General features: G+C 38.1%; 1 protein-coding gene across 1 annotated transcript in view; it reads right to left on the bottom strand.

Moving 5' to 3' along the window:
• Positions 1–27,343, bottom strand: part of LOC122808363 (unconventional myosin-Ie-like) — a gene marked incomplete in the record, with an annotated part of 1,223,059 nt that overhangs the window by 860,169 nt on the left and 335,547 nt on the right. The window contains 1 exon segment of the mRNA XM_044079330.1: positions 10,599–10,730. Within this exon segment, the coding sequence (XP_043935265.1) occupies positions 10,599–10,730 (132 nt within the window).

Below are 27,343 nucleotides of genomic sequence, written 5' to 3'. Positions count from 1 at the left end.
TGGTGTTGCAATTTTCCTTTTTTAAAGGTTGCTTTTGCACATTTATCAAGACCAAATGACATTCCGATATCATCTGAAAAAGTTTTGACAACCTGCAACTGTGCTTTCAGTTCCTCATCTGATGAGCTATACAATTTTAAATCGACAAAGAGAAGATGAGAAGTCATTAGACTTTATTGTTTTCTAGAAGCCAAATTATAGCCATGACCTAAGCTGTTAAGTAAACAGCTTAATGGATTAATGGCAATGCAAAATAGCAATGATGACAGTTAGTCACCCTGGAATATCCCCCTTTGGATTTTTATCCCTGGGATAATAATCTGTCCTTTATCATGGCTTAATTGCAAAGTAGTCTGCCACTGTTTCATGGTTACTGTAATGTAATCAATCAGTGTAGGATGTACCTTATACATTTTTAAGCACTCTTATCTATGAATGTGGGATACTATCAAATGCTTTTTTATAGTCAATCCATGCCATACTTAAGATTCTTCCCTTTCTTACAGTTCTCCACTATAACTTTATTTAACAACACATGATCCTTTGTTCCATATGACTTTCTTTTATTGCCCTTTTGTTCTACTGCCATAATTGAGTTTTCTTCTAAATGACTATAAACTCTGTCGGCGTCAATCCCCGTGTATAGTTCACACGTCGTCGGAAGACAAGTTATTGGTCTATAATTTTTAGGGTAGCTTCCAGGTTCACTCTTAAGTAAGAGCATTGTTTTTCCTATTGTTAACCAGTGCGGTGCCTGTTTGGGGTGTGTATATAAAGAGTTCTTACTCATGGCTAGATCCTCGTGTAAAGCAGTTAATACTTTAAGCCAAAAGTTAGGTACTGCATCTGGGCCTGGGGTTTTCCAATTAGAGGCTTTTCTCACCTTTGTTTCAATCTCTCTGGCTGTTATTTCATCCCATTTCATATCCTGTACCTTTAAACTTCTTTATTTTACTACTTCTATCCATTTAGCATCTTTATGTTCCACAGGATCTTCATAGATACTTCTCCAAAATGTATCTACTTCCTCTTTTTTTGGCGGTCTATCAATTCCTTTTACCTTATTTCCCAATTGTCTATAAAACTTTTTTGGGTTATCAGTAAATAACTTATTTCGGCTTTTCCCTTATATTTATCTTCGTATCTTCTGAGTCTTTTCGCCTGTTTTGAAATTTTTAGTTTGTTAACTCCAATAGTGCATAACAGATCCTGGTCTGTTCTAATACTGCTCACTGCTTTTATCACATCTATCTTTCTTAATATTTTTGTTGATCTGTTCCCTCTTCTATAACCTTCTAACAATGACACTTTCTTGTCTTAGCTGCTTTATAGTTTTCTCTATTCAATATTTCCATAATGGTATTCGCTTTCACCCCCCCTTTTCCCTTGCTAGCCTATGTTCCTGTAATAGAATTTTATCAGTTATTAATTTAGCAGCACAGTAATATATTCTGTTTACTTCTGTTATATCGCATGGATCTTTATGGACAGTCCTAATTACTGTGTTCATTTGTTTTATCAAGCTTCTGACTTCTGGGGTTTAACCTTCTGCAGTCTATTTCTCTCATTGATCTTGATATATATGTCTTTGTCTATTAAATCAGGTAACACTTCTCTTAACTCCCTTTCTTCCATACTGAGGGCACATCCCTTGTTTTCCATTTCCTGCGGGTATTCTACAGAAAGTTCTATAACATCTTCTTGTGGCATATTCTCTTCAATTTCATCCTGTGTCATCTGTTGTTTTGTCATATGGAAACTCACTGGCCTATCATTCCTCAACATTGACTGCATTAGAGTTTCCACAGTTTCCTGTTCCTTTCCTTCCTGTCTAGCTTCAAGTGAACTTTTATACTGGTTTCCTGTGGAAGGCTCCAAAATATCTTGATATGGCACCTGACCTGTTGCTTCCTGTTCCACTGGTTTCCCCTTAATTTAGATATCCATTGCTCTATCCTGTTGTGGTGCTTTCTGCATTTGATTTTCTACACTGAATCCTTCTCTTTGCAGCTGTTCAATTACCTCAATTTCTGTTTCTTTGACTTCTCCATTACTAATCTCTTTTTCTACTTTTCCTCTTAGTCTTCTTATTTTTTGGATTGTAAAGTTTTCCATATCTGGATTCCTTTGCCTATATTTTTCTTCAAATATCATTGGTGCTGCTCTTTTGTATTAGTTAGTTTTGCTTTCTCCTTTGCATAAATATTACACCATATTAAATCTCTTTTCCTTTCCTCAGTCCATATATCTTCTTCACATGTCTCCCGATGATCTTGCTTTTCCTTATTCTGGGGACTCACTCCATCATGCTGTGATGTAGTCTGTTTTAGACCTTCTACATTAAATCCTTCACTTCATAGGTACTCCATAACTTCAACTTCTATTTCTTTAACTTCTACTTTACTAATAATCTTTTCTACATTAAACTTTTGTGCTTTTAGTCTTTTTATTGTGAAATTTCCATACCTGGATGCCTTTGCCTGCATTTTTCTTTGAATATCTTTGAAACTGCTTTCTGTACATTAGTTAACTTGGCTTTCTCCTTTGCATAAATATTGCACCATATCAAATCTCTCTTTCTTTCCCATGTCCATATTTTTTTTATATTTTTCAAATATCTCTAGGTTTTGTTGTTTATATTTTCTCACCTCCTCAGAGGCTTCTTTTTCCAAAGAGATCAAGGTTTCCTGAACTATATACTGTTTTTCAAAAATCTGTTTTATTAATGAAAGCAAACTCTTATTTGAAGCTTGTGACAGTTTTTCCTGCGGAAGTATTTTTCTTTCCTCTAATTTCTCCATTAATCATTTTGTATATCTTGTGTCTGGAAATTCTGGGCTTTTTACATAATAGTAACAATTCATAATTTCTTTCTTATACTCAATAGTCTTTATGGCTCTTCTTTGGCCAATCAGTTTTTGTGGACTACTACTTCCTTCTACAACAGGGGGGGGGGCATCCTCCCCCTGAGCCTGCCTGGCTCCATTGTAGGATTGTTTCCATATTTTGAGGATTCTACACTCTCATTTTTTCCAGCCCTGGCACCAGTGAACCTACCAGGATTGGGAACTTTTTTATCCTGGGTCTTGTGCACCCAGCTATCTTTTTTTATTTTTGATTTGCTTCTGTCCATGATATATGCTATATAATTATAGTCTATAGTATCGCCTTAGTGAAATTTTGTGAGAAACATGGTCCACCTCGAGAAGGTACTCACCAACACTTGAGGATGAATTCAATTTCAGCATTACTACGCTCCTTTGCTTGCTGACTTTTCATCTCTCCATCAGGACCCAGTTTGAATCATGAGATAGAATCCCAAGCTCCTTATTTCCCTGTGTGAAATTATGAAAGGATATCTTTGAGGATGATCATGCTAAATGAAGCTCTTGATCTGGAGATCATTTTCCATTTGCAATACTTAGGCGATATATGCACGGTAGCCCAAGTGAAGAATTTTGTTGATGCAGAAACAGATTTGCTGGACTAAATTTGGTTTGGGTGGTTATGACTTGTATCTAGAAAAGTACGTAAAGGAAATGCAATCAGAGAGCCATCTGTATAAGGTTATTTTACATATTTTTGGCCTATTCTGGAAGCAGTGAAAACAACAAACAATTGAGGATTTTTGTTTACAGTCTTTGTTCTGTAGAGACAAAAACACAGTTGTCTGTGGACATCTAATATACAAGGTAGGTATTCTCATGTGTTAGTATAGTTTGGAAAGGGCATAGGTAAGTTAATAACCTGGTTAAGACTGTGTTCAAAGGACACTTTTGGGATATCTGAAGTATTAGTTATCGAAACTCAATCTTTATGCAACACTACATAAGGGGGGGTAGACAATAGCATCAGCAGTTCCAAAACCCTACTTATTGAAGAGATAGCAAGGAGAAACAGGGTTTTCCATGAAAAGTATTTTAGGTCTACAGATGTTAGCTCAAATGCAGATTGTGTCAATGTCTGTAGTACAAAAATGAGTTCCCAAGGTTGCGTGGAATACTTGACTGGGAGAGACAACAGGAAAGTCCCTTCGAAGAAGGCTTTGCATAATTTATAAGCTGCAACTGAGGTTGAAGGGAAGCAAATATGAACATTTGAAATGGCTGTCACCTGGTCTTTTATCAGAGAGTAGCTAAAGCCAGTATCAAACAATGAAGAGGGGAAATGAGGTAAGGCTGGTCAGATGGGTGGGATAAAAGGTCCAGTTGCAGACTCATTAGCCATGGTTGCTTTGTGAGATGAGGCCTTATCAGGGAGAACCACATTTGTCTGGGCCAGAACAGGGCAGTGAAGATTACTGTCACTTTGCAAGGAGAGGTTTTCTGAAGAAACATAGTTTTTAAGGTTAGTGAGGAAAGGCGTGAAGGAGTCAAGAGAGCCACAGAGTACAGCATCTCTCAGTGGCTGTCCCTTTGAAGGGATGAAGCTGAAGTAGCTGCTGCATCTTATGTTGGAAAGGGAGGTAAAAAGATCATAGTGAGACTGGCCACAGCAGCTGAAGATGAGCTGTGCTACTGTAGGATTGAAAGACCACTTGTGAGACATCAGAACAAACCTGCTAAGTTTATCCAGTATACAGATGGCTTTCCTTGGAATGTGCTGTAAGAAAATGGCATGAAGCTATCGCCCACACTGCCACACTCATAAGACTTCTCTGCAAAGGGAGGAAGACTTGGCTCCTCCTTGCTTACTGATAGATATCATACTACCAATATGTTGTCTTACTGTATGGAGATCACCCCAGAGGGCAGTAGTCCTGAAAGGTCAACCATGCTAGAAAAACTGCCCTTATCTACCAGACATTGATGTGAACAGCAGCCTTCAAGTCTGCTCATCGTCCTTGGTCCATTCTTCCCTTGTAATGCCACCCCCAGCCCAGAGAGAAGGCATCTGTGGTTATTGCTGCCACTGTTGTAGGCAGAATAAATTATCTTACCATAGGAAGTGTAGGGGACTCCATCCACTAGGACAGCTGTCACCTGCAAACTTGTGTTACCCCAAAGAAAGTGTTAAAGAAATTAGAAAGTTGGGACCACTGTATCTTTAATGAACAGTAAATGTAAAGGACAGCATGAGGAACCTGAATTATGGAAGAAGTTCAGGACCAGAAAGATTGGAGGTGAAAGGTGCTCTAGAAGAGCGAAAATCACTGTTCTTAGCGAGTGCAGTCAGTCACTTGAAACTTTCAATGTGCAAGCTGTTGTGTCCTGACAGCAGCCTATAATCATTGTCATGATTCATGGAGATGCCTAGTGTAAGGTAAATCCAAAGCAAGTAATTTCTGGCAGCAATAAGGGATTCTATTGATATATCAACAAGGAGCCAATCATCCAGATATGGGAAAACATGGACCCTTTGAGTTGCAAACTGGCTGTGACTACTGCCATGCACCAGAACACCTGTAGGGTGGGCTGTAGTGAGATGGAAAGGCAGGGCATAATTGGCTTCCTGCCAGAAGCATAGAAACCTCCTTGACTTCTTTGCAATTTTGAGTACAATAATCATCTAGGCAGTCTGATGAGCATAAAAACAATTTTAATACATACCCACTTCCCTTTTTATCCTTCTTTGAACACCAATTAAACAATTAAATACTTAAAACACATACAAAATGTACCACTTAAGTTTACATCGTGTTGAATATTTATAAAGTTGTACATTGTTTTTCAACTTTAAGTATTTATTTTTTTTTTAAGTATTTAATTGATTAATTGGTGTTCAAAGAAGAATAAAAAGAGAAGTGGATGTGTATTAAAATTGCTCTGAAGAAGTCCTGTTACATTTTTACGGACGAAAGCACTCAACATTCAATAACGTTTGTATTTCTGGTGCAACAGAAGTCCTCCTCTTCATTTTCTGCATTTGGTTGTTTTTTATTTGGTTACCAAGTCTGTTGAGCATATCAGGTTACTTGCCTTCACACCAGGTAATACTGCTTGCACCATGACTAGCCTGAAATAGTTCTTTGTAATATATTCATTTAAACTGCTTAGATCTAGAATTGGCCTGAGGTGGCTGTTCTTCTTTGAATATATTCTGAACCCTGTCTGGTGTGGTGGGCTCTCAGACCCCCCCCCTAAAAAAAAAAAAAAAAACAGTAGTGATTTTTCACTTTGCTACTCTACTTTGGTGGTTTGTAATAACTGAAAATGCCAGAGACTATAGGTGGGGCAGGTAAGAAAAGGCTATTGCATATCCTATGGATATGATTTTTTTTCACCCAACTGTCCTGCAAGATAACCAGCCTATGGATATGATTCTCTTCACCCAGCTGTCCTGCATGACAGCCATCAACACATCTGAATGAGGAGGTTATTGGCCCTTAACTGCCTCCATAGGGGAGCAGCCAGGCAAGCCTTCAGGTACACTGACATTGACTCTCTGATTAGGGATCTATGAATCCCTGGTTTTGCAAACCACCTTTGCCCCTGGGCTGGCAATTTAAGGGGCCACTTCTGTCATAAGAGAAGTCAAAGGACTGACACTGATATTTCTGGATCCTTTCTGATTCCCCTTCGAGGGAATAATTCCAAAGAAAGACAGTGCCTTTCCTTCCTGCTCACTTTTCAGCAATTTTAACTTTGGGTCTAAATGAGGATCCATCACAAGGGGCACTGATGAAAGAAGTTTTAAAGTTGTCCTTGAAATAACAAAGATAAAGCCAGACATGACATCTCATGGTTATGCTCCACTGGCTGCATTGTGTAAGGGCCTCATGAGGCTTGTAGAAATATGCAGCATCATGGCCACATGAGTTCCAACTTGTTTCCCAGAACTGAGAGTGGACAGCTTCCTCAGAGAGTCCAAAGCTTATCCTGCAATGTCTTTCTAAAAGTGGCTCATGTGGGTGACAATCTAATAGCTTCAGGGTAAGCATGCCCAAGGTGTTTGCATGCTTTCCCACCCTCTGCATTGTATGACATTCCTTATATGGTAAATAAATAGCCATTACATTATCTGACAGCTCTCTCTTGGTGGCCGCTGCTATAATAATACACTTGACCAGACGGCCTTATTCCAGTTCTGCTGCCTATCCTTTCACAAAAGGGGCTTCCACCCAAGAGGCAGAGGATGCAATCTGGAAAGCCTTAAACAAACTTTTTTAGCCTGAAAGAGTGGGTCAATGAACTAATACCCCCTCTGATACATCAATTTGAGGATTTGGCATCTGCTGCATGAGAATTTGGTGAAGCTTCTCATCATCCAAATCCACGTGTGAGATAAACTCTGTAGGGGAACCGATGGGACTCCTTTTGCATTTACTTTTCCTGGGAATATCCCATGAGAAACTCATCTGACTCTCCAGAGAACTCAACCTGAGCCTGTGGAAGAGGCTCTTTGAGGCTTTCAAGCCTGCTCTGCCTGTGAGAAGAATGATGAGAAGGTTTAACTTCTGAATAAAGGGTAGGGTGCCAAATGATGGAACAGATGCCTGTGGAAGTTCAGTTGTCTTTACCAAAGTTAAGGGCATCATCCTCTTAAAGGCCTTAAAGGCTGATCTGAAGTCACTCAGCATCAAAGACTCCTGCATCAGCTCCATGTCAATCCCCAATGAAGTGGATATAACCATCACAAAATACAGAAGTAACAATGTTGATGTTGTGGATGGATCCAAGACTGAGATCAGTGTTACAGAGCGGAGCCAAAAAGACTGAACCTAAGAACTGGGTCTAAAGGCTGGCATTGGATGGTCAGCATTGTGACTCCATTGATGCCAAGGATGACAGGCTCAGGGTGGGATATCTGCTCCAAAGATGGGATTGGGAAGGGAACTAATACAGGAAGCATGTGAGTCAAAATGATCTGCGCTAGAAACAGAGGGGAAGCAAATAATACTCATTTCAATCTAACTTTTAGAAATGTCCTCATCATTCAATCCCTACACAATTTGAATGCACTCTGTAAAGACCAGGTAAGCCTGAGGGAAAATGTGGATGGAGATGGGAGGGAGAATTTAGATAACTCCCTTTCAGAAGAGAGCCTGATGGAGTTTTTGTTCTGAGACTGTGTGGGAGTGGCCTGGCTGTAGGGATAAGGAACATTCCAATTTCAGTATAGGCAGTAGATGCCGAAGATCTGGACTGGAGATCTTCAGTGCTGAAACAATTCCAAGTTCATTTAACTTTTTTTTCTTTTTCTCTCTTTCTTCTTTTCTTTATACTTTTTTCTGTTTTTTCCCCATCACTCTCCTAACCTTGCCTTAAAACTCTTACAACACAGGAGACCCTTCAAGATTATTTTTCCCTCCCTGGTAAGAAAAGAGAACCAAAGACCTTGCAGATTTAGCAATCATGGGTGTCTTGAGGCAGAATTTTGTGGCTACACTAGACACATTTTTTAAAGCCCTTTTCCATATTGGCTTAGCCATAAGGATCAATTAAACAATAAATCACTAAAAAAAAGTACACCAACAGCCAGCAACAATTATGGACTCCGGGAAGATAACTGTCACATGAAACAGTAAACACAGTTATAAGAAGAACAAAATTAGTTAACGTCGGTCTATAAAAAAAAACAAACAAACAAAAAAAACAGCAATGGAAGCAAACGTTATTAAGGTAACAAAGGCTTAAGTAGAAAAAAAGGTTAAATACTAAAGACAAAATGTTAAGAATGAGTTATGCATCCCTGTAATAAAAGATAAATTTGGAGCATTTAGCTAAGAAGTCAAATGGATGACATCTGATCTTGAAAGGGAGGAACAGGCACATTGTGGGAGTTTTTTTTTTTAAAGAAGCTTGACTTGGACCACAAGCAGGGTTTCCAGACAGGATCTGATAAGATGGTACGAAATAGGATTTTTTTTCCTTTCAATAAAGGTGGTGGGCTGTATACGCTTTATGGGACTGCATTAATCTTTTTATGAAGTATTCCTTGGTAAGTACTCCAGTTTTCTTCTGTTGGCAGTCCAACTTCTGAAGCAGCCATATTCTAAGGTAGACAGCATCTCTTGTGTGGAGTGCCTTTTACTGAAGAGTCCATTGTCAACTTATGATGAATCAATTGTTACTAACAACAAAATAGACTGCTGCATTTAGCATCTTTTGAAGATGAATAACTAGAGTGTTGAAGTTAAAGCATTCAGAAGTGATGTGCTTGACAAAAAAAGATGTACTTTCAAACACACAGTGCTGAGGTGCTAACACTGTTAAGTTTTGCTGTTAGTTTTACCAGTGAGATAGTGGAGTTTAATCAGAAGACTATAACGAAAAGCTTGCAAATAACTTATTGGAATGGGACCAAATAGGATACAGACCTAATTAAGCAAGTAAAACCGATGCCATTATTGAGACTACAATGGAGACAGATATAAAAGAAAATATGCAACTTTACTGGAAGGAAATGGAAAGTAATTTAATGGCTTACTGGATTCAGTTATATTGCAAAGTACTGGGCACATTCCATAATATCCTTCAAAGGGGTGGCTGGACAGGTGGTCAGATAAAAATGGAAACAGACCATTTGGACTTCAAGAATCTTTCAATATTGCAATGCAACATAACTAAAAGGGAAGGACTTAGACTGGGATGAGGCTTTCATAATGAACTGTCACAAAACCACACCCCAAAAGATTACGATGTACAAGATGATAATAATGAGAAGAAACTGATAAAAAGGGTTCTATGTTCCAAAGCCCTGCCGCATATTTAGAGATCAACTTTGATCAACAATGGTGGTGAAATACGTTATACAGCAGGTACTATATATACATAGGAGTCCTACCATTGGAAGCTAGCTATCAATAAAGCAGAAAGAAGCCAAAGCAAAATATTAATGTGCAGAAATCAGCAGTTTATGAAGAAGTGAGGTGTCATCATTTCAGTTTGTCTGTAGGCAGGTAGTCAGCACTAAATTGTGAAGAAAAAGGCAAAAGTGATGGGCATATACATGAGCACTGATAAAAGATGGAATGACAATAGATTGGCACAGGTCCCTGTGAGAAATCATATGGGGTTCTGTGTTCAGATCTGTGATTAGTCTTAAAAATGGATAGTGCGGGAGGAGAAGCTGCTCTACATAAAGCCATTCATAGTTAGGGATATGAATGCATTTTCCTAGAACATCATGTGAGTAAGGGTTTTCTGATGATCTATGGATGGCCGAGTAGTTAAAACAACTTTATGGAATGCATTCTTTTCAGATGAAAGGCTTAAAAAAAGTGTTGCTACAACATAAAAGTGTACAGTGGTCAGCAAAGAAAAAAACATGAAATCATCCTCTCTTACAGAAGAAATATGTGGATGCTCATTTTATTACATAGAAAAGCAATGAATGGCAGACATGACCTGTATTACCTACTGGAAGGTTTGAAGAAGACAAAGACATGAGAATCTAAAATGAGAAACTCTGGAGGAATATTAGGCATTCAAAAAATGTAAAAATAAATGGGTTAAGTGAGTTAGCAACGTCTGCCCTTGCATATGCATATTAAAATTGCTCATAAACCAACCACAAAGCTAATTTCTCAATGTTCTGAAGAACTTTGGAACATGACTGTGACACTTTGAATATCATCCTAATTGACAAAATGCACTGTGTAAGCCATTACGCCTACCTCACTTTCAAATTACAAGGGTCAAAATGCATAAACAAACCTGATAATAGATGTGGAAGCTCCTCTCACCAGAATTCTGACTCACAACTCTTGATTTTTCCAGCAGAAAATTTGAGATCTTTCCACCATCCGGTTCTCCACCTCTACTAAACTGAATCTCAAAATACTTTCCCTAAAAGAAAAAAAAAAAAGTAAAAACTACTTTAAATCAAGTTTTAATAGACGTAATATTTAGGTTGTTATAAACCACAACCCTCCAACTAACAGTTATGTCATACATATACACTGGATATAAAAAGTTTACAGATGCCTGTTAAAATCCCAGGTTTTTGTGATATAAAAAAAATGAGACCACATTAACTCATTTCAAAACTTTTTCCACCTTTAATGTGACCTATAACCTATAAAATTCAATTGAAAAACAAACAAATCTGTTAGGGAAAAAATATAAAAAATAAAAAACATACAATAAGCTGGTTGCATAAGTGTGAGCACCCTTAAACTAATGCTTTGCTGAAGTACCTTTTGATTTAATTACAGCATTCAGTCTTCTTGGATAGGTGTCTATCAGCATGGTGCATCTTGACTTGGCAATATTTGCCCATTCTTCCTTGCAAAAGTGCTCCAAATCTGTCAGATTGTGAGGGCATCTCTTGTGCAAAGCCCTCTTCAGTTCACCCTGCAGATATTCTATTGGATTTAGGTCTGGGCTCTGGCTGGGCCATTACAAAACTTTAATTTTCTTCTGGTGAAGCCATTCTTTTGTTGATTTGGATGTATGCTTGGGGTCATTGTCATGTTGAAAGGTGAACTTCCTCTTCAACTTCAGCTTTCTAGGAGATGTCTGAAGGTTTTGGGCCAAAAGTGACTGGTATTTGGAACTGTTGATAATTCCCTCCACCTTGACTAAAGCCCCATTTCCAGCTGAAAAAGAGCAACCCCAAAGCATGACATAAACAACACTTCGCATCACCAAAAGAACACCATCATGCTTCACTGTGGGATGATGTTCTTTTGGTGATGTGAAGTGTTGTTTATGCGCCAAACATACCTCTTGCAATTGTGGCCAAAAAGTTCAACTTTAGTCTCATCAGACCACAACACATTTTCCCACATGCTTTTGGTAGACTTGATGTTCTGTTTTGCAAATCTTAGCCGGGCCTGGATATTTTTTGTGTAAGAAAAGGCTTCTGTCTTGCAACCCTACCACATAGCCCAGACATATGTAGAATACGGGGGATTTGTCACATGTAATACACATTCAGTACTTGCAAGAAATTCCTGCAGCTCTATTAGTGTTGCTGTAGGTCTCTTGGCAGCCTCCCTGACCAGTTTTCATCTTGTCTTTTCATCAATTTTGGAGGGATGTCCAGTGCTTTGCAAAGTTACTGTTGTCCCATATTTTCTCAACTTTTTGATTACTGTCTTCACTGTGTTCCATGGTATATCCAATGCTGTGGAAATGTTTTTGTACCTTCTCCTGACTGATACCTTTCAAGAATGAGATCCCTCTGATGCTTTGTAAGCTCTCTGTGAACCATGGCTTTTGCTGTAGCAGGCAACTGAGTAAAGGTCAGGAAAATCCTTCTAGGACAGCTTAACTTTATTTGGGGTTAATCAGAGTCCCTTTAATTGATGGGAGGTGTGTACCCAAGAAGACTGAATGTTGTAATTAAATCAAAAGGTGCTTCAACAAAGTATTAGTTTAAGGTTGTGCACATTTATGCAAAAAACTTATTGTACGTTTTTTATTTTTTATATTTTCCCCCCTAACAGATTTGTTTTTCAATTGAATTGTACAGGTTATAGGTCACATTAAAGGTGGGAAAAGTTGTGAAATGCTTTATTGTAGTCTCATTTCTTTATATCACAAAAAACTGTCATTTTAACAGGGGTGTGTAAACTTTTTATATCCACTATATATATTCAGTCCATTTTATTCCTCCAGCAACATTTATTTGGTCTTCACATACTCTGATATGACATTTAGCAATATGCCTTGTATTTAAAGGTGTTCAGCTATCCATTACACTTCCTTAAAGCATTGCTCACTTAGTGAGTTTTGTCATTTCATGATCAGATATGGATGATGTGAATGAAATAATCAGTGCTGGTCGTTCTTCAAGAATCCTGAAAATCAAAGTTTTTGATAGTATTCTTTCTGCCGATTTCTCTTTTCAGATGGTCCTCTTACCCCTCACTGCCACCTCCCATGAGTTGTAAAGAATGGAAGAGACCAGCTGTATTGACCCTAGATGGCTTTTGCTGCATTGTAATGAACTGAAAGTGAATGTTGTTAAATATGCATAATAAAATCCCCCTCACCATTATGTGCTTATTTATCTTTAGTTGTTGAATCCACTGGAAGTCTAAAGTTTGTAAACATTTTATGAAATAATATCTATAAGTGACGAGCTCATTCATTTTCCATTCATTTTACTTTGATAAATAGAAGACTGTCCCATGTCCCTATTTACATGGGCAACTAGGGGGTATTAGGGTGGCTATTATATAGTGTGCTCAGCCTCAGTTCAAATACAGAGCTACTTAATATAAATAATATACTGCCTGTTAGCCAAAACAGCTAATACTTAACAATTATTAAAATGACTTGACTTTATTCAAATTATTGTGCATTGAAAGCTGTTCTTGAATTCATATTTAAATAAAAAAAACTCTGTCTCATTAAATGTTGTTTAGCAGCACAAGTGTAGCCAAGCTAAGCAGTATGGGGATGAGAAAGTACAAAACTAATGAGACGCTTTGCCATATTTTGAAGACTACTGCGTTAATGAAAGTCAAAGTTTGTAGTGAATGACCTGCAGAAGGATGAAGCTTCAGTAACTGCAATTAATTTGCTGATTTAATAATTAGATTTCAAACAAAATACAAAAAGCATATCAACTTAGTTTTTGCTGCAAAAAAAAAATGAAAACAGAAGCTTAACTCCAGCAAATGATGATCACCTTCATCAGTGAATCAAAGTGATTTATTCATGTTTCGATATGCATCACATCACACAATGTATTATATGCCATGATGAAGTCTGCACCCCATTTATCATAACATATTTGCACCACTGTTTAATAAAAAGTTTAATAAACTTTGTATCAAGCCATGGCCCCAATACATCTACAAAATCCCAGGTGATGTCAGGATATTACTGGGGACTGTCCATAGACTTTACTGTACATTTCCTGAACCTCCATGAAGAGGAGATGCATCCATTTTGATAATTTCCCACTCAGTCATAGTATAAAAGCTAAACAAACTGGGAATAAACTCCTATGTCACCCACTGGATTACCATTTGGCTCACAGACAGGACACAGACCATCATAAAACAGTGGAATTTACAAAATGATCAGTCACCAGTGGACTCCCCTAGGGTTCTGTGCTGGGATCTCTCCTGTTTTGGCATTTACTTTTCTGAAATAAAGCCAATCTGACTGACTAAACGTGTAGATGACTACAAGCTAGGAGCAGTCACTGAATCCCCAAATGACTTAGCCATCTTGCAGGAAGGCTTGCCTCAAATAAATAACTGGTGCCAGAATCATGGACTGAAACTAAATGCAAAAAATGCATTACTACATCCTTTGGGAACTCATGTATGCCAGGAAACTACCACATTGACAATACACCACTAAGAACTGACCCAGTTGTTTGGCATTTGGGAACTTATGTGGACAGTGATCTAACTTTTGACCAACATGTGTCTATTGTTGCAAGACAGTCCTTCTATAGTGCACAACTTATAAACAAAGGGATTGTGTCTAGATCTAGAAATGACATTGTCCCGCTTTACTCAGCCCTCATTAGGCCAGTCTAACAGCTGGAATGCCCACAGAGATACCTTACTAAAAGGATACAAGGACTAAACAAAATGTCATACATAGACTAAGTTAAAGCCCTGTTACTACACTCAATATCTTACAGACTCCTAAGAGGTGACCTGTGTCTGGCATACAAGCATCCTCTGACCCAAAACTGATGGACTTATGGCACATCAGCAAGTTGAGTAGCATCAGAAATACTTGGTCTAGGGATCTAAACCTTCTCTGCAATATCAACAGAACAGTTTGGAAGAACAGGTATCTCTCACAGTGGATACTGCTGCTGTGGAACAGACTCCCCATCTACATAAAACAAAGTTCATCCCTGTCCATATTCAAGCAGAAATTAGATCTATGGATGGGAAACAGGAAATGTACCCCAGGACTGCCCCCTGTACTACTAATGGACAGAGGCAACTCCTAAATGCTTTATCCTATGCATGGGCCCTCTCAAATTATCTATGGTATGATCCCAGTTATTCTCATTAGGAGTAACATACAATTATCGACCATGGGATGGTTAAGGCCAATCTATAACCAAATGGGATAGGTTATTTTGAGCACAAAAAAAAAAAAAACGGTATGAACTTAAAGTGGTCCACAAGGGCAGCTAGCCTAGTACTTCCCTATGAACCTATTACAGTCTACGGACACATCCCCTTGCTATTCCTATGGTGATGTCACTGGGGATACAGTAAATCTATGTGGTCATACTCTCAATAATGAGTTTATGAAATTCTCTGTTAAGAAATGGGCTACATAAAATATGAATGCTGATAGAATATACATTGCAGCACCTGATGCATAAACGTAATCTACAGACAGGAGAAAAAAATCACTTTAAAAAGAAGTACCAGTAAATAGGTCAGCATCTGTTGAATGCCACTGACTTTAGCTCCACTGTTCATTGTGTAAGCTTTACAAAAATATAACAGATTTACAATAATGAGAATGTGGTTCACTACACAAAACATGATGGCAAATAAACCAAAAGGTATTTATTCACTAATTTAGACAGTATGCAAGTTCCAATTAACAAATCTTTCTTATCAAGCTTAGTTAAGATAATGATATGAGAAACAATACTATCGAAGTCTCATGGACTGGCAAAAAAAAAAATAGATGGAAGCTCTTGTGGCGAGCTCATCAGAAGACAGAGTTTAATGAAATGCAGTCTCTCAAAACAGCACAGTGGAGGTTGAGTAAGCAGGAAAGTACAGTAATGTAGACCAGTAAGTGTCATGCTAATGTTAGTAGTGTCATCTAGTTGAACTCGCATACAAGCCCCACTGGCATGCACCTTATCATTTGTCCTAAGAGATAAACCCCACTACTGCACTGGTCATGTGGCACAGAAATATAGAAGAAAGCTGTGACCATAGCACTGTGAACTATATACAGACATTTGCACCACAAATTAAAATCTATAGAGTACTGGGGTTGACTGGGTGCATTTCCTTACAGCTTTTCTGACCTGTCTCTCTAAGGAACTACTATTACAGTAGGATGTTCACACATACCTGTACAGCTTTTTTTGAAAGAGGGTTTGCTCCCTGTTGAAATGTATGTACTTGTAACACAGAGTGCTGTCAGAATGAAAAAAAAAAAAGATTGAAAATCCAGGAGAAGAGTGAATCTTGAGCATCAATCAAGCATTTAAACTTCTTTATTTTTTGCGGTAGGGAGCAGTTCCCCTTGTACCCTACCCTTCTTAAACTTGCATATACTACTCTGAGATCACCAAACTCACAGAAATGGGAATATTCTGGGAAATGGCCATCTCAGACTTAGTACATGTAAGTCTGTTTTCTTCAGCCATTCATTCTACAAGTATCAGAACTCCCTCTAGTGGGTCCAGACATATTAAAATGGTTACTGAAGGGGTCACTATAGCAGTAAATCATAACATTTGAGTGGAGTACTAAGCTGTAATAGGACATCCAAGATAATAGACAGCTTCAGGATCCCCTGTGCCAAAACCTCTCTTACTTTGACTGCAATCCATGCTTATAATACAAATTAAATGACTAGATGGAGGTCCAGTCTTGTGCTGAAACATTTCTAAAGCAGGCTACAGATACTATTGCCACATTAGTACAACATGTTAAGTTCTTTCTAGGGCTCATTACACTTTGTTTTATCCTGCTCCCCCAACCATCAGCTACTATCAACTCCTCTCCTTGGACCTGCCTTAACCTCCCCTGGGATTACCCAGATCCATATTCAGGCAGGTGACATCAAACAGCCATCACAGCAATTAGGCAAGAGCATAATTACTTCCCCTTATCAGCTATGAATTCATCTGAAGGTAAAAATAAGTTGGCTGAACACTTACTTTGTCCCATTACAAATCCACTGCTCTACGTGCAAGCTAAGAATTAAACAGCTAGCATGCACTAGATTGGACTTTTACAAAATATAATTTATTACAATATTAAAAATACTTTAATAAGTTAATGATTGAGTAGACATGCATCATAAAATTCTGAACAGCAGCAGTATTTAGAAAAGATAACGTTCGTTCCACATAACTTAGCCGGGTATGCAATATAACACTAAGTGCAAGTAAACAAAACAAAGTTCCTGTCCATGTCCAGAACTTGTTTGCAAATTCTTCTTCTTTAAGGGTCTTTAATCCTTGATGAGCACTGGGAAATGGTCCTAAATTTTGTATCCACTGTCTTGTAACTCCAGCAAACTGAAGATAACTTCTTGCATATCAACACTGGTTCCTCTGTAGGTAAATGCCCAATTCAGTTGCAGGTAGACTTGCCTGACTCTCTCTGGCAAACTTCCTGTTCCCTTACTTACTGCAAATGGATCTAACTTTGTAGATGGTCAGACCCTGTATTAACAAGATGCAATATTAAATTCTTTGGTTCCTTTTCAGAGTGTACTGCTGTCCTTTGTAAAACTCTTTCAGAGTCTGTCAGCAGCTGACAACTCAGAAATCCAAGTATGACTATTAAAGTATCACAGAAGAAAGCTGAATGAATTAAACTGAATATCTGTCTTTCTTTCTCTGTAATATAAACTTCTTCCAAAAAAAGAGGAGGGAAGGCTTTAGAATTCCTTTGTTTTGTATCTGCAGTGGAATGCCTCCAACAGTGAATAGATAACACTTTTTATCAGTGTCACCATTTGGAACACCTTGTTTCTCCCCAGTTTATTACTTTTTTTTGACTAAAATGTGTACTTTGAGAGAAGAGTGAGCATTAAGCTGTCTTTCATATCCTGTGATTTTTGTAAATGTCCCAGAACAGGATGGTGTAGAATTTAAATGAGTAGCTATGAAGTCCATTTCCTCTGAGTGACGCTATGGGGGCTGTGTTAAGCTGAAAATGGTTTACTATCAAAATAAAGAAAGCAGCTACTACGAATATTCACAACCTGAACAGGAAGGGCGAATACCATCTAAACTGACTGCTCAGAATGTCAACTGTTTTTCAGAAGGAAAAAATAGATATTCAACATGTAATGGAGCACTCACCATCCGGAAACACCACCAGAAAAATACCATACACATGTCTACTGTTTTGCAGTGGGGCAAGACCCCTGCACCCGCCATATGGTGGGCTACTCTCCCCACACCCCCTACTAATTATATATTCTAACTCCAAGACCACACTACAGTGAGGAAAAGGGTAATTTTCCCGATCTCCACTGTAGTGCGATCCAGTGCAAAACACTGATGCTCCAAACTGCGGACACAACCTACTTGTCGACATGATCTGTGTTTGCAGTTTTCCCTTTTTGCCCCTTTCCATTTGACCGTCAGACAGATGGTAAGGTGCATTTCTTTATTTTGATAGTAAACCACTGAAAACAAATACTTAATGCAGATGTCCAGAAGGAAAAAGTGCATGTGTTTTGTGGAAAACAAATACTATGACAGAAAACAATCTAGAGCCCTCTTCACCTAGGATACCAAATGTTTTAAATGGCATTGCTTCTTTCTCAGCCAGGAGCACAGCAAGAGTAACATGTAGCAACACATTAAGGCAGAATTAATAAATGCAATCAATGCATGCTAACAATGGTACCATGCAAACATCCAATAGTATCCAGAATTGCTTTAACAATAGGAAATATAGGCAGATTCCTGGTGGTCTAGTTATTAGATTTGGTGCTTTAACTGCCATAGCCCAGATTCAGTTCCCAGTCATAGTATTTCAATGGAGGTTACCTCAGAGTTACAAGGGACAGGTTTTGATTCTCTCCTTTGAAAGGGAAACTGGCTAGACTTAAAATGTCCCACAATGGCAGTCTCTTACTAACCTATGCAATAAAAATAAAATATGCTAACTAAATGACTAAGAATGTTAGAATTTGATATTTTTTTTTTTTTTCTTTTTTTTTTCTCCCCCTCCCTCCCAGATGTTACTGCAGAGAGCATAGTCAGCCTCACTCCCTCCAGAACTGGCCAAGACAGCATCAGCTGTTCATCTCCACCCGCCCCCATATCCAGTCACCTCCAGCATCCCTGCCACTAGACAAACTCAGATGTCAAGGGCATAGAAAGGGCTTTCCCCCCTCTGTCTCATGGTATCAGACCTTAGGGCTTATTACCATTGTCATTCAAATAAAACAATATAACATATCAGCTACTCAATTTATTTCACAAAAACATGCCTTGTTTTTGTTTCATAAAAGAGACAAAAATATAATCTCTCTAGCTGAGACAGCAAGAACTGCTGGTGCTTCATTTAGTTCCACTACATTCTAGAAATTTCTTAAGAACAGGTTTTGCATCAGTATACATTTTGAATATTCAAAGTATACAAAATAGTTTTCTCGGTTCTTAATCTAGGGGAAAGACTGGTTACAGGAAATCACTGATAAGATAGAAAGATTAAAGATTACTTTTTATTTATGTTTTTTTTTAATATTTTACTGAAAGAGATGTCTTAAGAGACTCAAGGAAAACATTTCCAAGATACAGGAGACATGCAAAAATATCATAAAGGTGGTATGTTGTCATGGTAAAAATCTACTCCAAGCTGAAGGCACAATAAATTAGTATGATCATGTCGCCTCACAGCAAGAGGTTATCCCATTCGATTCTCAGCTGGAGCACCTTCTGTGTGGAGTCTGCATGTCCTCCCCATGGTGGAGTGATGTTTAAAGACATGCAGGTAGGTACGTGTGTGAATGTGCCTTCTTTGAAGGTTGGGTGTCGGACTGGCAACTCTGCACTGTAAAAAATCCACTTCCAATTATTAGAGGAGCGGAGTTCAGCTGTAGCGACCCCAACCGGAAAAAGCCGAAAGACATTCTTTCATTTTATTACCTGACAGACCAGAAGCATCATATAAAGAAAAAGTGGGTAACTAAAGGGTGTAGAATATATTGATGAAATTATAACCAGTGTGTTTTATGGTTAAATACAAAGTGGGTGAAGTACACTAGTTTTGCAGCAGGATAGAGTGAAACTGCATACCTTTAGTGGATTACAATATGGGTGATTCAGATGGCTACCTTTGCCACAGCTCCAAGAGGGGGTCCACTGGCAGCCACTCAGTCATGAATCATGGTGGTTTGGTAAAAGATAAGCTTTGCACTCTTTCCTCTTAATTTAATCTGATTTTAGGGAACTTTTTTAAATTGAAATAGTGGTTATGCACTAACTTTTAATGTTGCAAAAAGTTAACATAATGCCTTAGGCACTTTTTAATACCTAAATCATAGCAATTTACAGGAAGAAAAAAAGTTTAAATTGTGCTTTTTAATGTAGCATAAACCCAAAACATGAAAGCAGATTGCCGCTAAATCATTTTATCCTGGCTTCATGAGGCTACAGTGACATCGTGTTGATAACAGAATTAAACTGAAGGCCTATCATTAATAAAAACACATTTTTGATAACTATTCATAGTCCGGCATAATATTTTAAGGCTTACTTCTCTTACCACAGACTTAAGTCTTTTTTTTTTTTCAATTTTCCCTGTATGTTCTTTGAAAGCTGTCCCATGAAGAGCAATGGTGATGGATAGCACATTCTGTACTGGCCTTGCAGTCCTGGCTGGGTACATTCATACCTCCCAACTGCCTTGTTTTTAATTATTTTGCAGAATGCAAAATAATTTTTCTTCTATCCCTCATATTTTTTAACTTTCTGGTAATTCACTGCAGATTAAAGTTAGAGGAGGCATTAGAGTTTCATACTTCTGCTTGCGCTAAAAATGTATGTTGATGCAAAACCTGTTTTTAAGAACTTTCTAAAATGAATCAGAGCAATGCTTAACTGCTTCATATGCCTATTAACACCTTTCTGCATACTTCTAGTTAACACCCATAGCTCCTTATGGTGTCCTGACATTTACTGAGGTTCCCTTCCTTAACTAGATGACTTAACAATAACAGGCTGCTTATGAAACAACAAACTGTATGTAACAAAATTACACTAAGATAGTTAAATTCAGGATGACCTGCACTTGAGATAGAAGTCACTTTTTGTTAATTTTTAGCATTCAGATTTTCATATTTATATTCATATTTTCATAACCGAAAGAGCTACGTATTATTCAGAGGCATGTGAAACATCATGGTGGGAGACAGAAAAGTAATTTGTACTGCTCACGAATAATACAGTATATTAGAAATTCTGCTAATTATTTTCTAGTAATTAATATCTGCAATACTCCCATATGTACATTAATTCCAAAACTAACCCTGGGGCTCACACAGGATTATAGAGAGTGGGAAGCATTAACACTAGCAGTTTTCCCCTTGCAACAACCCTTTCTAACTCATAAACCATCCTACTGCTGAGATTTCCCACTAGTAGTAGAATCAGCATAGAAGATGGTCCCTCAGACTAAACTGCATCATAATGAGGCAATCTGGTTGAGCAGCTAATATTAGCCATATGTTCTCTCCCAGAAATGCCTAAAGTTCCCAATTTTCACTGTTGTACAATTCAGAGAGTTGCACACAGCTGCATACACATCCAGATGTGGAGGAGAAAGTTACCACCACCTAAAGATGACAGTCATTCATTTGTCAAACTGTGTAAGTGTGTGACATGTCTGAAGGGGCATGAATGATGCCAGATGGATGGGTGTGTCTGGCTTGGGGGTCACACTACGGGTGTTTAGTACAGAATCAAGAGTCTGCATGTGTGTGTGCATTTATATATGTGTATGTGTGTGTGTAAAGGAGTGCGGTGCGGGCACAAATGGGTGAATGTCTCCTTAAGTCAGATTGAGTGTATGTGTGTGGGGAGGGGGGTTGTTCTATGGTGGATGTAAGCATGGGTGTCTGAAAGTGTGTGCAAGGGGGACTAGTGTTAAAAAAATGTATGACTCAAATATGTTAATGAGATTATAATGAGGTCTTTCTCACTGTGGCCATAGCTATCTCAATCTCATTCTCTCACAATCTCACGGACCTACCTAAGGTACGAAGCATGCCTGAGGAGTGAAATTCTTTTTGAATGTTACTATAACTTACAGACTTTTGCAGGGTATCAGGTGAATGTTGAAAAAAAAACTGTTATTGACACTGGCACTATAAACTATACATCTTGAGTGACATTTGGCTTTATGTTATTAATAAACAAATAAGCATAACTTTTCATAATTTTATAAACAAACAGAATGGAATTTCTTACTGTCATGTGAAAGCTCACATTAGGCTTAACAAAAGTATTCTGACAATACTCTAGGTTGTGCAAGTTCCAAAATATGAAAAGTTGCTTATGAAATTTTAGAGAAAAATACAATTCTTGGTTTGTGTGCAATATAGATTATTGCACTGATATTAAGCCTGTGAATACACTCAAGTTTTAATCACTGTAAATAGCACTTTTTATTGGTAACATTGCTGTGTGTACTATTTTAGTAATGTTTACAGTTTTCAATGTATTTGCATCTTTTTGTTTTTGCTTTTTAACTCGATTTTTCAAAAAAAACGTTCTTGAATGTAAAGATATGTGTATGCTGCAAGACATGCATCATTTCAGAACTCAGAAGGGTTAGGGAGATAAAACACGTTCCTGATTTTGTACTTTTGTTGCCCCACTAATTCTGGATTTGTTCAGAATTCTTACACAAGTAAGCTGAGAAGTATTGATACTTTTTTTCTTTAATAGTCACCTAATAAAGAATACTCCTTTAGAGGAGGGAGGGGGGGTTATTAGTGAAGTGACATCAGATAAGGCATAATACGTAGTAGTTTTGCATTAATATATTCCATATTTCATCAGGACACAACAAATCTCTACTACTTGGGGAACAGTCCCCTTACAAACTAAGAATTGTTGAGTGTATACATTTAATCTGATGGAATCTGAAAATATGCAATTTCATTTGCTCATTTTAAACAGTCTGATGTTACAGGGCAAATGTCCATTTGTGTGACACATGCTGGCATACATGGGATACTGTGTGCGTGTGTAAGAAACAAACTTACATTTTTGTGTCCACGATTATTTACTTTTACTACAATCGGACAACTGAGGTATACAGAGTCAACAATACTGGATATGAGGGCTGTCTGTGGATGAGATTGACTGTCCCTGCTGTGGTGATCAAGGTAAGTAGTCATTAATTGAACTTTGCCAGACTGGTACACATTTTTGCAAAGTAAGCTGGACTGCTTTACAGTAGCTATTTTGGTCACAATTGGATATTCAAGGTATACACAGTCAAGTAGTTGCAACTGATAGGTAGGGGCACTGGAGGATTACAATGACAGCAGTTTGAATGGTTGAAATGTTTAAAAATTGTTAATTTTGTTATTGGTTAGCAAATTTTTTTTTCATTTTGTGATAGGAAATGTGCAATGATACTCGTAAAGCAAACACACACAACTGTCGATTTATTAAACAAATACAACTTAAAACAGTCAGGTGCGTGAGAATATATTATTTTAAAACTAGGTGGGTAAATCCTAAAGAAACTCCACATTTAAGTGTGGTCCAAATAAGTGCGTTTGTGATGAGGAGTATGGTTTGAAAACTGCCCAGGGCCCATGGTGCACTTAATCTGGCACTGCTGCATGTACAGCACAAGTAGAAAAGTGACTGAATTTAAATGGCATCACAGTATTGTTCATGTCTAATGTTATAATAATCACAATGGTAGAAAACTCTACTTACTGGGGAGAAAATAATTCTACCGGATTTCTTTTTTTTTTTTTTTGTAGAGGCTGTAATCACTATAATCAATATAAATTTGTAATCTAACTTTGTTTATTTTTCATGTACCCATACATTGTATGTTTTGTGGTGAAAGTCTGTGTAATCAATGTAAATTTGTAATTTTGCTAATGTGCTTCTGGAGCTTTTCTCCTTGGGTCTCCACTGAAAATGGGCACATATCCGTCGGACTTTCCCAGTAAACAAATGTCATAAATAAAGAGCTCTGGCATTGCAATTACAGCTCCAGTTCTCAAAGTGATTTCAATTGAGTGAATGTTAAAAGACTACCTGACACCTGTTTTGATAAGAAATTCCACATGGGACAAGTCACGGGCTGAACACATTATCACAAAGACCATTTCTAACTCTTATCTGCAGAGAACAGGAATGTGTTAATAGTCTACAAATTTCTCCCTGCTGAATGTTTTCTAATACTGTTTCAATAGAGTAGCATAAACATGCAGGTGTTGTTCAATTCAGCCCAGTCAAAGCTTAGCACTAACAGCGGTGATCTGTTTGTTTATGCAAGGAAATGAAGAAACTAGCTGCACTATAACATGCTTCCTCCAATTTATTTACAAGGTTATCAGGCAAATTAATGCATAGTAATAAACTGCACAGAAGATTTTGGTGCAGCAGAACATTAATATTTTTTGTCTAGCTTCTACAGATACAGAAGTTCTAATTTATGTAAAGACATCCAAGAGTTTGGTTCATCATCTTTTATTGAAAAGAGTTGCTACAATATATAGTCCTATGTACTTGATGATCTCCATTTCAATGTGTTTTCCTGACAATCTACTTTCAATTCTGGAAGGAGAATGAGATGTCCTGAAGAAGCAGCTACAGAAAATAGCTGACTTGATTTTTAATGCAGTTAATTTGAGTCCAACAATGTGAAGCCAAAGCACCACTTTAGTGAACAATTCTTGCAATGAATCTTGCATTGCAGGAATTGGGCTGACATTACAGTAGTGTAGTGTCTTCAGCATATTAAATAAGCTCCAACTGCCACTGTGATGCATTAGTTAGTTGGCAAAGATAGACAAAAGCTCACTAACTAGAAATGAACTCAGAGGTACTTATTGATGAGTCTGAAAGGGTATAGATGATAATCTGTTCCATTTTTGTAAACAGCTACAGAACCAGTTAAAGGCTCATTCACAACTTAATCAGCCATAGTCTTCCAGATAAAGACTATAACTGATGGTACTGAAATCATTGAAAAGTATTTAAATGATTGCTTCAGCTATCATCAGATCATGGTACTGAAATCATTGAAAAGCATTTAAATGATTGCTTCAGCTATCATCAGATCATGGTACTGAAATCATTGAAAAGCATTTAAATGATTGCTTCAGCTATCATCAGATCATGGTACTGAAATCATTGAAAAGCATTTAAATGATTGCTTCAGCTATCATCAGATCATGGTACTGAAATCATTGAAAAGCATTTAAATGATTGCTTCAGCTATCATCAGATCATGGTACTGAAATCATTGAAAAGCATTTAAATGATTGCTTCAGCTATCATCAGATCATGCTGACCTTTCCTACGGGTCGCAGAGATGGTGAAGAGTGCAGTTCAACTTTATGTACTTTGTTTAAAAAAATACGGTTGTGTAGGATTTTACCATAACAGTAGCTGTCCCACATCTCACTGTAGAAATATTCTTTACTCCTGGGATATCCTTGCAGAGGACTACTGAATGTTTGCCCAGCATACCAAAGACTTTACACTGTCTGGGTGAAATATGTCAGACATATCCGACGTGCAAAGCATAAGGTACATATGTGACATATGAGTACCTAATCCTCAGAACTGAAGTACCCCAGAAGAACCACAGCAGCCCCAGTGGAAAGCAACATGTACATCCAGGAAGAGAGGAAGAGAAGGATGTAAGAAAGACCCCTAGGCCAGAAATAAAACCACAGAACGTAATAGGGGGTAGGAGGGAGGGACCAAATACTGCAACAGTGAGATGTAGGACATCTGCTGTTATGGTAAGAAATAACACAACCACACTATGTCCTTCCTTATCACTGTTGCAGTATTCTTTACTCTTGGGAGAGAACAAAAGTTACTGTAAAGTATGGGAGGAGAATGCCACTGAAACCCCCCCAAAAATCTATGAAGGATGGTCCTAGCAAAACCTGCCCTGGCCCTAGAAATGATCTCCATCTTATAATGTTTGGTACAATTGTGAACAGTCGACCACGTAGCAGCTTCCAAGATGGATCCAACATCCAGACCACTGAGGAAAGTACTAGAAGCCACCACTGCCATGATAGAATGAGTACAAACAGAAGAAGAAGAAGTTGAAAGTTGCTTGCCATGCACAGAATAGCAAAACAAAATAGCCTTAGAATTCCAGGACGATAGTTTGCTTAGATACTGCCAAACTCAGTTTCCTGGCATGACAGGAAAAAGCTGCTCAGATTTCCCGACATGGTTTGTCTTGCCAAGTAATATCTCAGCTGTTTATGTAAATGAAAGTGTGAACAAGCCTCTCACTAGTATTCTGTGAAATAAGAAAAAAAGAAGGAATGTGAATGGACTGATTCAAGGACAAATCATTAAACACCTTGGACATAAAAGAAATATTGGTATGAAGAGACAGCCTGTCCCTGTGAAAAAACAGAAAAGGTAGAACTGTCATGCATGCGTGAAGTTCAGAGACCCTCTTGGTAGAAGTAAGAGCCACCAGCAAAACAGTCTTCCAAGTACAGTGTTGTATGGAAGAAACTGTAGGCGCAAAAGGCGACTGGGTTAACTTTTCAATAACAAAATTATGGTCTCAAAGAGGAAGAAAAGATTTTTTGGAGGCCGAATATGAAGGACACCATTCAAAAATTGTTTGACTTCAAAAACATGAAGCTAGAGGTGGATTCAGAGGCAGAGAAGCAGAAATGGTTGACAAATGAACTTTAACAGATGAATATGACAAGCCAGAATTGGGCAACTCACACAAATAAGAAAGGGCCACAGGAACCCCCATAGAAGAAAGGGCTTACAAAGACATGTATTTGGAGCATTTCTCCCTGGGCATCCGATGAAAATTGGCTTTGTTCCAAGTCGGACTTTCCTGGTAAACAAATGTTAAATAAATATGAAGGGTCCAGGTCATACTTGAGAAACTAAATAGAAAATCTCTTCCATTTAGTCACATATGATTTTCTAGTAGTGAGTTTTCTGGCCTGCTGTGAAACCTGAAGCACCTCCTCAGAAAATTGGTGCCTAAAAGGAATCCAAAGGCTATTACCCTAAGTGTCAAATGAAGGGTGGGCAAGTTTGGGTGAATGACACATACCTTGTGCTATGTGAAAAGATCCATCCTGTGAGGTAACTTGTGATGGCTGCCCCTGGCCAGATGAAACAAAAGGGAAACCAGTGCTGTCTGTGCCAATAGGGACTCAGCAGGAAGATTTTTTGACCTGTTCCATATGACCTTGTGCAGGACCTTTGGTAGCACAGAAAGAAGGTGATAGGTACACAGAAACATCCCCTTCAAAGAAAATGACATGGTGTCCACTTTCCAAATCAGAGGACTTGGCACTCTTGAAATGAACTGGAGAAGTTGTCTGTTCAGAGGTAAGGCAAGAAGATCTACTCAATAAGTACCCTACTGATGTACAAAGTCCAGAATGAGCTCCCTGTCAAGCATCCATTCATGAGGATTCATTCTGGACCTGCTCAGAGTACCTTCCACAAGTTTGTGCTCTAAAGGAATGCAGACTACCTGGAGAACCATCATGGTGGACTGCAAAATCCCAAGCCTGAAGAACCAGCCTGTAAAGAAGGTGAC

The sequence above is a fragment of the Protopterus annectens genome, chromosome 8.part0 (assembly GCF_019279795.1).
Source record: "Protopterus annectens isolate FY-2018-M chromosome 8.part0, PAN1.0, whole genome shotgun sequence".
Lineage (NCBI taxonomy): Eukaryota > Metazoa > Chordata > Ceratodontiformes > Protopteridae > Protopterus > Protopterus annectens.
The sequence above is the reverse complement of the archived record's forward strand: the minus strand, read 5'-3'. Positions and strand labels throughout refer to the sequence as shown.